Source organism: Lynx rufus, unplaced genomic scaffold (assembly GCF_022079265.1).
Source record: "Lynx rufus isolate CCGP_SWC_20201006 ecotype Redwood Valley unplaced genomic scaffold, mLynRuf1.p SCAF_4, whole genome shotgun sequence".
NCBI lineage: Eukaryota > Metazoa > Chordata > Mammalia > Carnivora > Felidae > Lynx > Lynx rufus.
Window position 1 is genome coordinate 62,185,522 of NW_025814856.1, and position 14,821 is coordinate 62,200,342.

The following is a 14,821-nucleotide window of genomic DNA, read 5'->3' on the forward strand; positions in this document are numbered from 1 at the left end:
TTAGTTTTTTTTTTTTTTATAAGGTATGAGGTTTAGGTCAAGATTTACTTTTTTGCTTATGGACGTCCATTTGGTCCAGCACCATTTGTTGAAAAGACAGTTTTTCTTCCGTTGAATTGCTTTTGGATTTTAGTCAAAAACCCTTGACCGTACTTATAGGAAGCTGCTTCTGGGCTGTCTGGTCTGTTCCACAGACCTTTGTGTCTGGCCCTCCACCAACACCATACCATCCCAAGTAATGTAGTTACACAATCGGTCTTAATGTTGGGCCGAGTGGTGTCTTTCACTATATTATTTTTAAGACAAATGAGCTATTCTAGTCTCTTTGCTTTCCGTTTAATATTTAGAAAAAGTTTGTCTATCCATAAAAAAGTTCCTGTTAGGATTTTGATAAAATTATGTTAAGCCTGTGTACATCAATCTGAGGAGAATTGATATCTTCACTGTGTTGTGTCTTCTAATCCCCAAGCACGTGTTTCTCCATTTATTGAGATCTTTAATCTTCATCATCAGCATTATATAGTTTTCAGCATACATGTTGTGTTCGTGTTTTGTTAGATTTGTACCTACTTCATTTTTCTCTGTGATTATGAATGGTCCTGAATTTTAATTTTGTCTTCACGTGCTGATTACTGGTATTAAAGAAATACTTTATGTTCATCTTGTATCTAGTGATCTTGTGGAATTCATTTGTTTTCCTCCCCTTGGAACTTTCTATGTAGACCATCATGTCACTTATCATAAGGATAGTTTCGTTTCTCTCTTTCTAATAAGTTTGTCTTTATTTTCTTTTCTTGCCCTATTGCACTGGATGGGGTTTCTAGTACTATGGTGAAACTCCGTCTTTCACCAGCGAGTATGACGCTGGCTGTCAGTATTCTGTAGATCTTCCTCATCAGGTTGGAGAAGTTCCCCTCCCTCCCTAGTGTTCTGATCATGTTTATCAAGAATGGGTATCGAACTTTGTCAAAATGCCTTTTGTGCGTCAGTTCATACAACCATGGGGTTTTTTATATGGTGTTTAATCGGGTGTTAATGTGATGTGTTGCATTCGTGTACAAATATGTAAACAGCCTTGTGTCTCTAGATGTGGTCACGGTGTGTACTTCTATTCATATTGTGCTGAATTCTATTAGCTACTATTTTGTTAAGAATTTTTACATCAGTATTGAGAGAGATGGCCTGTGGTGTTCCTTTTTTGTACTGTCTTGGTCTGGTTGTGTTATCAGGACAATACTGACCTTGTGAAGTGAGTTGGAAGGTGTTGCCTCTTCTGTTTTCTGGAAGAGATTGTATAGAGTTAGTGTTAGTTCTCATTTAAATAGGAGAATTCTCCAGTTAAACCATCTGGGCCTGGAGATTAATTTTTCAGGAATTTTGAAGCTATGAATTGAATTTCTTTAGTAATTACAGCGCCAGTCTAACAGTGTTTCATGTCGGGTGAGTTGTGGTAGTATATGTGTGTTTGGAGTAGTTCACTGATCTAAGTTGTCAACTTAATTGTGTACCACTGTTCAAAGTATTTCTTTCTTGCCCTTTTGGCATCTTCAAGGCCTGTAGTTGAATTGCATTTTTTTTCCTGAATCTGTTGGTGTCTTTCCCTCTTTTCCTTTGTCATGCCTGCTACAGACTTTTCAGTTTTACTGATATTTTTAAGGAACCAATTTCTGTTCTATTACCCTGTGCTGGGCACTGCCTCTCATCCCCCCCTCCCTCCATCCACATGGCTGCCACATACACATCGTGTGACCCCATTTGCGGACACGGAGCCCCAGCGCCGATGCTGAGCTAAGTCCCCTGGCATCTCGGGCGCCAGCGGGCAGTGGAGCCGTGACTGCATCTCAGGCCTCCAGCCCCGGGCCCCCAGACTCTGCAGTGGGCGAGCACACGGGCCCGAGGGGGCGAGAGAGCTTTCTCTTCAACACGAGGAGGATTTGTTGACGTTTCTTTCTCTCCCCGATGGCCGCAGCGGAGGGCACTGAGAACCGCATCAGAGAAACTGCGAAACCGCTCGTCGTTCTCCGCAAACGCCGTCTACACCACCCCGGGCACGCGCGTCAACAGGTACATCGGCCGCCTCCTGGAAGCGCGCCAGACGGAGCTGGAGATGGCGGACCTGGACTTCTTCACCCTCAAGTACAAGCAGGCTGAGCGGGAGCGCAAGGTAGGTGACCGGGACCTCAGGAGCGCGGGGGATCCCGGAGGCCCCTCGGCCGTGGCCGCCTGCACTCGCTCTTCTGGACACGGCCGCGGTTCCCAGGGGGGCACCCTCGGGAGGACCCCGCGTGTCTCCTGGAAGCCGCAGCAACCGATGGCGGGTCTCTGTGTCTCCTAGTACCACCAGCTCCAGGACGAGTATTTTACCAGCGCCGTCGTTCTGGCCCTCGTCCTGGCCGCCTTGTTCGGCCTCGTCTACCTGCTCATCATCCCACAGTGAGTGTCGGGGGCCCGGCGGCCGGAGGACAGGGGCACGGGGGCTCCCTCCTTGTCTGCTGGTTACTCCCCCGCGGTCCCGGCCACAGCCAGCTGTCCATTTGCCCAGTGGCCGGCTGTGTGAGGCCCCGACGCACATGTGCGGGACGCTCGCTCTGTTTCTAATGTTTAACTGAGCCAGTCCTGGGACGCTGTGTATTTTCAGCATCTCCATGCACACACGTGCACCCTCGACTTCAGGACAGGTTTTGAGGGAGGAAATGCAGCTGGGTTTCCAGGCGTGGGTCATTTTAGACACGTTAGAATGAGATAGCGGGCTCTAGGGAGGAAGAAAGAGGTAGCAGCAGAGCGGCATCCGGGCTGCTGAGTCACAGTGAGTCTGGTAGGGCTGTTTCTTGGCGGGGACGATACACCTGTCTCCCAGACGGAGCACTTTCTTTTTTTTCTTCTGTTTAAAAAAATTGTTTTTATACATTTATTTTTGATAGAAAGAGACAGAGCACAAGTGGGAGAGGGGCAAGACACAGAATCTGAAGCAGGTTCCAGGCTCTGAGCTGTCAGCACAGAGCCCGACACAGGGCTTGAACCCACAAACCGCGAGATCATGACCTGAGCCGAAGTTGGATGCTTAACCGACTGAGCCACCCAGGCGCCCCTCAGACAGAGCACTTTCTTAATGAGCCCTCCCAAGGGCAGTAGTCCCCTTAGAGTTTCCAGAAAGCACATGGGAGCTGCCCCGTCTCCAGACACCGTGAGCGAGGTGACCTCCCAATGGCACTGCCTGGGGATCAAGCCTTTTCTAGAAGAGCCGCTCCCAGATGAACTCCACTCAGAGGGCAGTGCCCGGCGGCCAGCCCTTCGTGAGGGAGGACCTCTCGGCGGGCCCAGGGACAATGGAAGCTGGGGTGGAGGCGGGAAGGGAGCTGGCAGGGTGGGGGCTAGGGGAGACTCCCAGGCAGCCGGTGGGCACACAGCACCTGCTCCAGCCACGGTGACCCTGCATCCTCTGCCCTAGGAACCTGGTCCTCCTGCTGCTGCTGGCCTTCTGTATCTGCTTCCTGGTGGCCTGCGTCCTGTACCTGCACGTCACCCGGGTCCAGGTGTGTGTGTGTGTGTCGTGTCCTGTGTGTGGCCTCCGCCTGCCCTCTCGGGAGCACAGGTAGGGCGGTGGAGACCCTCACTCCCTCTGGAGTAGCAGAAGCTCACGAAGCCCTGTCATGGGCCGGGCGCTGCCGGGAGTTCTGGGAACACTTTGGGGACACGGGGCAGGCGGTCTGTAGTGATGGACACTCGTGAGCGCCTTCTCCTGAGTGGAGAGTCCGGAGCAGGAGGCTGGAGGTCTGTTGTGCGCTCACATGGTAGATGGGGTTCTCTGTTGGCTTTGCTGTTGTGACCTTTGGGGCGGGGCTGGGTTGGTGCCCCGAGCGGCCATTCTCCCAGGAGGGCGCTGGGTCCCAGCCCCACGGTGGCCTCCAGGCCTCATCTCCACGCCCCCCGTTTCCCTGTCACCCCACAGCTACGGCAGCAGACCCAGTGTTAGCTTTGCGTGATTGTGGGAAACAGCAACTTTGTGAAAAACTAAATTCGGTTTTATTCACTTAGCTGCGTTGCTATGCATAGATAACTTCTTGTTTTTAACTGGGAGAATTATACTTACCTAAACCATGTTTCTGGCTTCTTCATCTTCGTAGACGGAGTGACACTCGCACTCCAAGGAAGACAGCTTAGTCACGTGATTGGCTTCTATGGCCTGCTGTGCCCTCTGGGGAGCTGGGAGCCGGTGCGGGTGGACACTTGTCCTGCCCTCCAGGAGATGGGAGCCAGTGCGGGTGGACACTTGCTCCTGGCAGAGGCGGCCTCAGGTCTCCAGCCGGACGCGTGTGGATTCAGAGTCTGCCAGGCTGTGGGCGGCCCTGTGCTAGTTCTGAGCATTCCCGCTGGGGCATGGCCCAGAGACTGGTAGGGGGGCATAGACGCAGGATCAGAAGGCCAGTTTTCAGAAGAGCAATTTAGCCCTTTGCGTTTGAGCAAACGTCTCTGGGATCAGGTGTTCATGTGGAGTGCAGGCCTTTGTGTGGGGGCCGTAAGGAATGATACTTTACAAGTGACAAAATCACCAGCTATGTACAGGTCTCAGGTGACAAAGGGAATTTGCTGCCTCACATACTCAAACGCCCGAGACAGGAGGGAGGGCCCAGGCTGGTTTTCTCCGGGGACTCCGTTCTGCCACCAAGACCCAGGCTCGGGGCCCTCCTGCCCATGGGGCCGGCCTTCCTCGGGGCGTGTCGTGGACAGCCGGCTCTGTGCTCACCCAGCAGCACAGGGTTGGGAGGAGGCCTGGCGTCCCCTCAAAACCCGGCAGCCTCCCTCCCAGCTCCCTGGCCTCTGGCAGGCAGAGCCCCTGGGAAGCTGCATGTGCACACGGGGGCGTCCGGGTGCCCCTGCCGGGAGGAAGGGATTCAGCCTTCTCCCTGGCCGGGTCTCTGCCCCAGGTGGAGCCCGGCACCTGCAGCCAGAGAGCAGAGAAGATGGAAGTAAAGCGGCTGGCGGCGGGCACACCTTTCCCATCTCGCTGCTTGGGGGACCCCTGCCCCACCCGGTACCCGCCCCCACTGCCCGGTCCCCGCTGCTCCCTGCTTCCAGGCTCTCATGTCTGTCCTCTCAGCCCATTGACAGGTGACCACAGCCTCCGAGGGGCGGGGGCGGGGCGGCCAGCTGGCTCTGCAATCCAGGCACCATGAGGCCACGAAAGGGAAGGTGCCCGTGGGCTTTGTCGGGGGTTCCTTTAGTCCGACTATCAGCAGGTCCAGCTTGGACGGTTGTGGGACTGTCACCACAGTTCCCAGTAGCCCGTCCCCAGTCTTGCCTGTGGCCGTCCCCGTCCCCACACCAGCCCGGGCATGTGGCGTCCTCCCAACCCTCCTGTTTCCCTTCTGCCACCTGCTGGCCATACAGACCTGGTGTGGGTGACCCGGGCCCCAGTAGTCTTTGCTGAGTAACGGGTCCACCCCTGGTAAAGCCAGTCACGGCTGCCACCCGCCACCACAGGATGCCATGTGGTCGAGGGACGCTGCTTCCTCACTGGCCTGGGGCTCGAGGGAGAAAGCGTGGGGACCACTGGTGCCCGTCACAAACGTACCAGATACGTATTAGTCTGAACGTCTTTTCTCTCTTTATATAACCAACAGTAAGAGAACTTTGCTATTTTGACAAATGTTTTTAAGGCTCTTGGGACAATCACCAGGATTGCTCCCTGTGTGGTTTCAGCACGGTGTTGTCCACGGCCCCGTGGCACACGGCTCTGAGAGAGTTACCACACCGTCAGCACCACAGCCAATGCTTTTCACTGTCTGTAAAGCCTCTGCTTTGGGATCGCAGGGTCACGGTCAGGCCGGCGGGATACCCCAGCACGTAGCCATTGCCATGCTCGTTTCTGGGGAGAGATGGGAGGGTGAGACGTCGTGCACGTCCGTGGGGGGAGTTTCCATGGAAGCGTGTGGGCGGGAAAGGCAAATCCACATGCAGAGCAACTCCCCTGGGACAACGGAGGGAGGACAGCGAATCCTGCTGCTGAGGGTGGGGCCCCAGGTGAGGTCGGCAGTGTCACTTGGTCAGTGAGGGGGCTGCCAGCCTCGACACTCATCCCCAGAACCCTCCCCCGTGTCTCCCGTCAGAAGGGCTCCGTGCGGGGGCTCCCCGTTGATCTCTGCGGTGGCCGTAGTCAGGTTGGCCCTCGTGAGCGGAAGTCCGTGTTCCTGGGCGTCACCTCCATCCCTGCCACAGTGGCCACTGTGTCCGCGAGCCCATAGGGCAATAGCTGGGGTGACTGGGGAGGGAGGCCGCCCGGTGTCCACAGAATGGGTGGTCTTACCTGCTTGGTTAGCACACTCCTTGTCTGCCATGTCCCGCGCCGACCAGTGTTCACATGGGACACCAGTGTTGCCCGCCCACCGATACGGGTCTTCCCGCATGTGTCTGCCCCATCGGTGACTTCCTGTCACAGTGTTCCAGCATGTCTCTTCCCGGACCATCCAGCCAGACATCGGCCGGGGCCCACGAATCGGCGAATGATCGCACACGTGGCTGTCACTCTCTCCAAGCCAGGTGCCCAGCCGGGCGCCGCCTGACGTCCACGAGCAGCGGTGTCTGCTGTTCCTCTGTCGGCCGACGTACACTATCCGTGAGGCCAAGGGGTAGCTGGAGCGTGGACTGAGGCCTCTGGGCCGCTTCTCTGTGTGATTTACGTGCATCCCACGGCCTGCTGGGCCCCATCATGGCCGTGCCTCTCCCATGGATGACGGAGCGTTGCTGTGCACGCCCGGCTTCAGGGCCTGGAGGGTCAGCCAGCACCCGGCTCAGGTCCCGCGGCCCCTTGCTGGCCCATGGCCAAGTGGCAAGTCCCCGCAAGGCCCGGGAGCAGGACGCGGGTGTCTCCAGAGAACGGCTGGACTTTGCTGCGAACCCCGTGCAGAACCCGAGCTGCGGTTCACAGGTCCAGGCGGCCAGCAGCGCCAGGGGTCCGACCCACAGTGAGCTCGCAAGCGGAGGGGGCCTGTGAGTCAGCGTTAGCCGTGCTCTTGCCTCTGGTGGGTCTCGAAGTCCCCAGGGTGAGCAGTGGGGGGGGAGGTGCCTATCAGGTGGGGCGAGGAGGACGCAGCGGGGTCCTGTGAGTGTGAGCTGGTGGGGACCTGCGTCCCCATTCTCAGGCAGCTGGGGTCAGCGACCCTGAAGCAGGGCCCAGGAGAAAGGTGACAAAGAGTGACTAGGTCACAGTGTCGGCCCACATCATGGCCCCGGTGTGGTTTCCTGGCCCGGCGAGGCAGTGTGCCAAGTCCTGTGGCCCCTTGGTGTGGGTTTTTTGGAAAGATGCGATCTCTGCAGTGGCAACGTTGGGGCGGGGTCAGTGCTTGGAGCGGCTGAGCGCCCACTCTGCTGGGGAAGCGTACCGTGGCCGCCCACGGTGTGGACTGTGTCATGGGAGGTCACGTGGTGCCCAGGAGGGCAGGTGACTGAGACCCAGCTGTGGCGGCTTGCTGGCGCTCTCATTTCCACGGAATGGCATGTGGCATGGCGCATAGCTGGTGGGAAACAAAGCTAGAAGTGCCGAACGAGTGGATCCGTGACTCCGTGAATTCCGTCCATAAATAAACCACTGCGTGAGTGGTCACAGCTCGCCGAGCGTGGTATCGGGTCAGTAGAGCTCAAAGGCAGGGACCGGGCCCAGAGCGTCCACGTGGGTGGCTTGTGTGTCCTAGATAGGAAATGGCCGTGGGAGCCCACCCCTGTTTGGCCATTTGCCACACAAGTGGGTGTGGCGTGCTCAACTGGGTAGCTGCATGTGACTCTGTGTCCCTGAGCCCTGCACAGCTGCCCTTGCTGTGCACTGCACAACCGGGATGCGGCCTCCGTGCACCCCGGACAGGGCTTGCTCAGCCTCAGCCAGCGGCTCTCCCCTCACCGTCTCCCCGAGGGACTTCTGTGCCATTTCTGCCTCTCCCGGGGCTCCAGGGGCCAGGCCTCATTCACCGCTGTGCCCCCAGGGGCTCCTGACATCCACCGCTGGGAGGAGCCCTCCTTTGCTTGCTGGGTGAATGTGCGAGCTGCGGGTGATTTGTCCGGCTGGGGGCGACAATCCCGTGGCCGCATCCTCAGTCTTGTGGGGTGACGGGATCACACCAGGAGGGGGGTCGTGGGCTCCAGGGCTGTACCTCTGCTCTCTGAGGTTGGGGGCCCAGCATGTCTGCACGATGCAGTTGGGGCTCAGGGATCCTGACCGGGACCCAGATCTGTAGCTGCCACGGCGCAAGCCCCACAGCCATCAGGTGCCCTGGTCCCCAAAACAGGCAAAGCGGCACTGCCAGCCTGCCCCCAGACCGAGACAACCAGGGTCCTGACCTCCCCGGGAGGACCAGGCACCCCAGCTGCTTGGGGGTCTCGTCAGCAGCTTGTGCAGGGTCCCTGCAGGCTTGATTTTAGTTTTTGTTTCGAATTTCGTGAGCCTGAGTATAAAAAGAGGTTCATACTTTTACCCCCGAGGTCATCTGTTGGATATTGCAAAACGTATTAAAATAGACGTAAAATTAACTTCCTAATAACAAAACTGACATGAAGCCCGTGTGAAGGAAATGATAAAACTTACATGAGGCAGAGAAAAGACGACACGAGTGCGTGTGAATTCTTGCTATTTCTGAGATGGAGTTAAACGTAATAAAAGTGTGACTAACGGATTCAGTTCATTTCGGTACCCAAGTCACAGCGTGGGATAAGGCTGGCAGGGGTGCTCTTAAAAAAATTGTTTCTAATATTTACTTTTGAGATGGAGAGAGAGCGCGATCGGGGGAGGGGCAGAGACCGAGGGAGACACCGAATCTGAAACAGACTCCAGGCTCTGAGCTGTAGGCACAGAACCCAATGAGGGACTTGAACCCACAAACTGTGAGATCATGACCTGAGCCCAAGTGGGAAGCTTAACCTTCCAGCTCCCCAGGCCCCCCAGGGGGTGCTCTTTTTAATGCAAAGATACTGGGTTTTGTTTCTTTTAGTTGGGGCAGCTTTTCACCTGGGAGGTGAAGCCTGGAGCACAGCCTAGGAATCTGCGTGGCGGGTGAAGTCCGGCAGCCCCCGGGGCCCTGCGCTCTGCACTGAGACTGTTTCTGTGTTTCGGCTTTTTCACAGAAACCTGTGTTACTGTTCAGTGTTTTCCAGGGTGCCTGACGATTCAGATCCGCACCGTCTTGTGTATCTTCGTCGTGGTCTTAATCTACTCCGTGGCCCAAGGATGTGTGGTGAGCATCTCAACAGGCAGCAGGGCGCGCTGGTCTCCTGGAGGCGTGAGGTGTGGACAGGGGACGAGGGGGCTGCTGTCCTCTTCACGGTGTGCAGGGGATGGAGGGGCGAGGCAGGAGTAGCGGGGGAGGGGGAGGCAGGGACAGGAGCACTGTGTTGGGGCTGGCCGCCTGGGGAGGAGGAGGGCGGGGGTCTTCTGCCCCCTGGCCCTGTGCACCTTGCACTGAGGAGCCTTGAAGGCCGAGCAGGAGGGGGTGCTGCAGAGCCTGCTGGTGGCTCCTGGGGGCGTGGGTCGGAGTATCGGGATGGGGGGAGCCTGGGCAGGAGCGTCTCGATGGGGCTGGCGGGCTGGGGAGGAGGGAGGGCTGGTCCGGAGCAAGTGCCTCCCGCCATCCTTGTCCCTCCGTCCCCTCCAGGTGGGCTGCCTGCCCTGGTCCTGGAGCTCCACCCCCAACGGGTCCCTGGTGGTCCTGACGCCCAGCGGCCGCAACGCCGTGCTGCCTGCCGCGCCCTGTGAGTCGGCGCCCCACGCCCTGCTCTGCGGCCTTGTGGGTACCCTCCCGCTGGCTGTCTTCCTGCGGGTGTCCTCCCTGCCCAAAATGATCCTGCTCTTTGTGCTCACGACGTCCTACATCCTGGTCCTGGAGCTCAGCGGCTACACCAGGGCCCCCGGGTAGGTGCGCGGCTCCCTCCGGAGCACAGCCGGGCGGGCATTGCCCGTTCTGGTTTGCGGACCAGGAAGCAGATCGCCTTGGTGGCTTCTCCACGTGTCCGTCTGGGCCCCAATTCCAGCAAGGCCTTGGCTTTCCCGGAGGGAGCGGCTCTAGCCAGGGCCAGTGCTCTGCACGGCTGAGAGTCGTGTCCGGGGACACGTGCGGACAGCTCTCAGATTCCGCGCACCGATGGAGTTTCCTTCCTGCTCTTCCACAGGGGCGGCATGGCGTCGGGGCGCAGTTTCGAGCCGATCATGGCCATCCTGCTGTTTTCCTGCACCCTGGCCCTGCACGCCCGTCAGGTGGACGTCAAGCTGCGGCTGGACTACCTCTGGGCGGCACAGGCAGGCCGAGCTCTCTCTGCTTCCGGGAGGGTGGGGTGTGGTACAGGGAACCCTGGGAGGGCACTCAGGGGCTCCTGCCGGGCGCCAGCTCGGTGTGCGGGTGGGGGAGGCAGCTCCGGCAAGCTGGGCACAGTCTGATGAGCCCTGTCTAATGACCGAGAGTTCGGCGGTGTTTCGGGCAGTGAGTTCCCCATCCCCAAAGGCATTCCAGCCAGTGGGGCTGTGGTGCAGAGTGGCTCAGCCTTCGCTGCGCTGCATGTGACAACAAGTCTCTTCAGGTCATGGGAGACTCCAGAAAACGCTGACTCTTGCACGGTCCCCCACGATTTAGTGGGTCTACAGGAGGGGGGCAGGAGTCTACACTGTTAACACGTCTCCTGGGAAAGAGGCTTGAAGGGGGCCGAGGAGAGCGGTCCATGGGCCCTGAGTCCCAGGCAGGTGGTATGCCCCGTGCACCTGCCGTGTGACCCACTCACAGGTGCACTTTTGGGTCCAGCCCAGGATGTATGGCTGGTGTGCCCTGACCCCCTTGTCACCTGCTGTGTCCCCAGCCTTTAGAAGGGGAGGCCATCTGGCTTTCTGGGCCAGCCTGTCCAGGTTCACACTCCGTCTGTGCAGCTTGCAAACTTCTGGGCCCCGGGCCAGTTGCTTCCCCATCGACGGATGGGCAGGGGGTGTGCACGGAACGGAGACCACCGCATGTTAGCTGCCACATGTCATCTCACTCGATGTTTAGGGAAACAGCTCTTTATTGGCCGGGGCCCTGGCTTGCATTTGGTCTTTGCGGCAGCCCTGCCCAGGAGGTGGGACGGGCATGGCTGTGAGGGCCACCTGTGTGCAGGCCCAGGCTGGACATGGCTGAGCCGGGATGGCCAGGGCTCTGCGGTGTCCAAGGTTGTGGGAGCCTCCTTGTACCAGGAGCCCAGCCTGGGGCCAGGGCACAGGGATGGCCGGTGTCCGACCCTAGAGAGGTGACACCCAGGGGATTGGGGTGACGAAGGCTGTCTGGGTCCCTCAGGCCAATGGTTCAAACGTGAGTCTCTCTGGAGACCAGTGCAGACACACCCGGAAGTGATGTTCGCTGGCTGTCAGGGCACTCTGGGACCCCATCCAGGTGACACCTAGAATTTACCCTGCCAGTGCGGAATACAGCAATTGTAGCTTCCTACCCGCTCGAGCTTGGCGGCCAGCCTGGTGCACGGTAGGTGCTCGGTGCGGCCGAGCGCCCTTCAGACACCGCGTTGTGATCTGTCGGGACACTCCACCTGCAGGCAAAGGACAGAGGCAAGGGGCCGGCCTGCTGGCTTTTCTCTGGTTTAATTCACCTGGGAAGACGGATTCCGGCCGCGCAGATTCCCGCCAGGACATCCAGGCTGGTTGTCTGTTCAAGTTCAGGGAGGACGATTCTGTGGCTTTGGGTAAACAGAAGAGGAAAGACGCATGTGTGTGCACGTATCCGTGTGTTCTGTGCACATATCCGCGTGCGTGTATATATGTACGTGCATAGGTGTGCCGGGCAGAGAACGTGGCTTATTTATTCTTTTTTTACGTGACAACCTTCCTGAGACAGAATCCACGCTCAACAGTCTGTGTAAAGCACGCAGCTCGGTGGCCTTCAGTGTATTCAGAGCTGTGTAGCCATCACCTCAACGTTAGAACATTTCATGTCCCCCAAAAGAACCCCGTGCCCATCAGTGGTCACCACCCCCAACCCTGAGTGGCCACTACTCTCCTTCCTGTCCCCATAGATTTGCCCATCTGGGTCATTCTCCATCCGGTGTGCCGGGTTTGCTCCTGCTCCGGGGACGCCCCAATTCTGAGGGTCCCGCCGCCCAGCACTGCCCTCTCTCCACACCTGGACTCTGGGCAGGTGGAGGCCACGGAGATCCTGAGCCCCTCGTTTCTGTCCCCATGGGGATGGGACGCCGGGGTTGGGCTGCGTGGACAGGGTAGGCCCCGAGTCCTGCTGCAGATAGGGGAACACGCCCAATGCTGGTTCTGCCCCTTGAGGGACTTGGGCTGTGCCACCGCCGTCCTGCATGAGGGCCCGACCATGGCCCCACTCGTGTGAAGTCAGGGGGGTTGCAGACCTTGGATTGTCTGACAGATGGGTGGGTTTGGGGCAGCCCCAGCATGGCCCAGTTCCTGGGACACCACCCTGGAGGGCATCCACCCCAGGGCAGGCCACCAGACAAGACTCACGGCCTTCGGCCAAGGGACACAGCCAGCCCTCAGTGAACATGCCGGGAGGGACCCAGGCCTCCCCGCTCCTGCTGGCGCTCCACACGGGTCAATTCCGCTGGAGCAGGTGGCTCGGGGGCCTGTTGGCAGTGTCCTGTGGGAGGTCCTGAGAGCAGATGCCGAGAGGACACCTGTGTACAGGGCTCCCAGAAGGAGATCTGACTGCTGCTGTTTGCCAGAGCCTTGCCAGCTAGCGGAGAACAGTGTCTTCAGTGGGCTGTGCCAAGGGCCACTGAGCTGGCTGTCCAGGGCGAACAGGCCAGCCGGTCCCTAGATGTGTCCTCCCCGCCATCAGCTGGCCCCCGTGATCTCAGATCTTTTAGTTGTGAATAGCTGCTCAGAGCGTGAGAAAGACAGACTCCTGTGGAGCCGGAGAGCCGGCCCGGCCTGGAGGGGCACAGACCTGGGCTCCCAGCCTGTGCACTTGCTGGGCGCCTGCTCTGTGGCCAGGCGCTTACAGAGCAAGGTTGAGGCCGCATTTTCTCCCCTCTGGCTTCCCACGTGCCTTCCTTGGCTGTAGTGTCCCTTTAAGTGTCGGTCAGCCTCATGGTTGACCCTGCCCTGGGGTTCCCCACCGACAGTACCCCTGTGCCACAGCTGGCCCCCACTTCTGAGTGAGCCTTCCATTGAGTTCAGTGCAAGAGAGACCCTCCCTGTGTCATGAGGAAGGGTTGCCTTCAGGGAACACACTGACACATTTTTCCAAAGATGTGTGACAAGAAATGTCACCTAAGTTTCCCGTAAAGCCAGCAAAACAAGGAAGTTTCCAGACTTTGCCCGATTACCCCCTGGGTAGGTACGTCTGTCATGTACACATCACAGTCACATCACAAACTATTGTGAAACGGCCGGGCTGGAGCCTGGGGGTTAATTATCTACTGACACCAGGCTGGTCACATAAACCCACCTAACCTGGGGCTGTCACGATGCTTTGTTTCCAGTGTGGTTCCTTCCTTTGCGCTCAGTAGATAATCATGATGCCGATGGTAGAGCAACATTCTCTGCCAGTGAATGCTTAACCCTGGAGCGGGATTCCCACCGGTACTGGTGCCATTTTGTCCACTCTCAGACGGAAGGTGGCCCAGGTGTGGGCTTGGGTGTGACGTAGTTATGGTTACATGTATTGTTGGGATTCACTTTGCTAAAATTTGGTAAGAGTATCAGTGTTCATGAGTGACGTTGTTCTGTAGTTCTCTAGGCCAAGAGGGCTTTGATGTCAGAGTAAAGCAGTCCTCACAAGGTGGGGGGGGGGTTCCTTCCTTTTCAGGTTTCTGGAAGAGTTTGTAGAATTGGTGTTGTTTCTTCCTCCAATGTTTGAGGAAGTGAAGCCCTCTGGGCGTGGGTGTGTGAGTGTGAGTGTGTGTGTGTGTGTGTGTGTGTGTGTGTGTGTGTATTTAGAGTGGGAACATTTTAACTCAACTCAATTTCCCGAAAGATGGAGGGCCATCAGGCTTTCCATTTCTTTCTGAGGTAGCTTCGGACACATATGTCGTTCCCTGAACGCTGTCCAGTCTGCTGACACAAACTTGTTCATACTCTTCCCTTCTTGCTCCTTTAACGTTTTATTTTATTTTAGTTTTTGGGGCACAGAGAGAGAGACAGAGCATGAGCAGGGGAGGGACAGAGAAATGGGAGACACAGAATCCCAAGCAGGTTCCACACTCAGCACAGAGCCTGATGCGGGGTTCGAACCCACAAACCATGAGATCATGTCTTGAGCTGAAGTCGGGTGCTCAACCGACTGAGCCACCCAGGCACCCCTCCCTTATTTCCCTTTAATATTTGTAGGATTTGTAGTGACGTCCCGTTTCTCCTCCTGATGTACGATTGTGTAGACGCTTTTTTTGATCAGTGTGACTAGAAGTTTATACATTTTATTGATCTCAGGAAATAGCTTCTGGTTTTATTGATTTCACTTAAATTCCACTCTGATCTTTATTTTTTTCTGATGACTTTGGGTTTAGATTACTTGTATTTGCTAGTTTCTCAAGATGATTTGTATCTTCTCTGATTCAGGGATTTTGTTCTAAAATTTCCTCCAAGTGCTGCTTTAGTTCCATAAATATTGATATTATATGTGGCTTCATTTTCATTTGGTTCAAGGAACTCTTTTCTTTTCTTTTCTTTTCTTTTCTTTTCTTTTCTTTTCTTTTCTTTTCTTTTCTTTTCTTTCTTTGTTTTGTTGGGTTCTTCTTTGGACCAAACGTTATGAAGATTATATTTTTGTTGAATAATCTCAAAGACCTTTCTGTTATGGACTTCTGCTTAGTTATGCCGTAGTCAGAGAGTATGGCTCAAATGCCT

General features: G+C 56.8%; 1 protein-coding gene across 1 annotated transcript in view; it reads left to right on the plus strand.

Moving 5' to 3' along the window:
- The window catches only part of ADCY1 (adenylate cyclase 1), a 103,895-nt gene that overhangs the window by 65,434 nt on the left and 23,640 nt on the right, over positions 1-14,821 (plus strand). The window contains exons 9-14 of the mRNA XM_047096986.1: positions 1,970-2,164; positions 2,336-2,433; positions 3,449-3,533; positions 9,129-9,218; positions 9,636-9,892; positions 10,150-10,276. Coding sequence (XP_046952942.1) covers positions 1,970-2,164; positions 2,336-2,433; positions 3,449-3,533; positions 9,129-9,218; positions 9,636-9,892; positions 10,150-10,276 — 852 coding nt within the window. The remainder of the gene's footprint in view (positions 1-1,969; positions 2,165-2,335; positions 2,434-3,448; positions 3,534-9,128; positions 9,219-9,635; positions 9,893-10,149; positions 10,277-14,821) is intronic.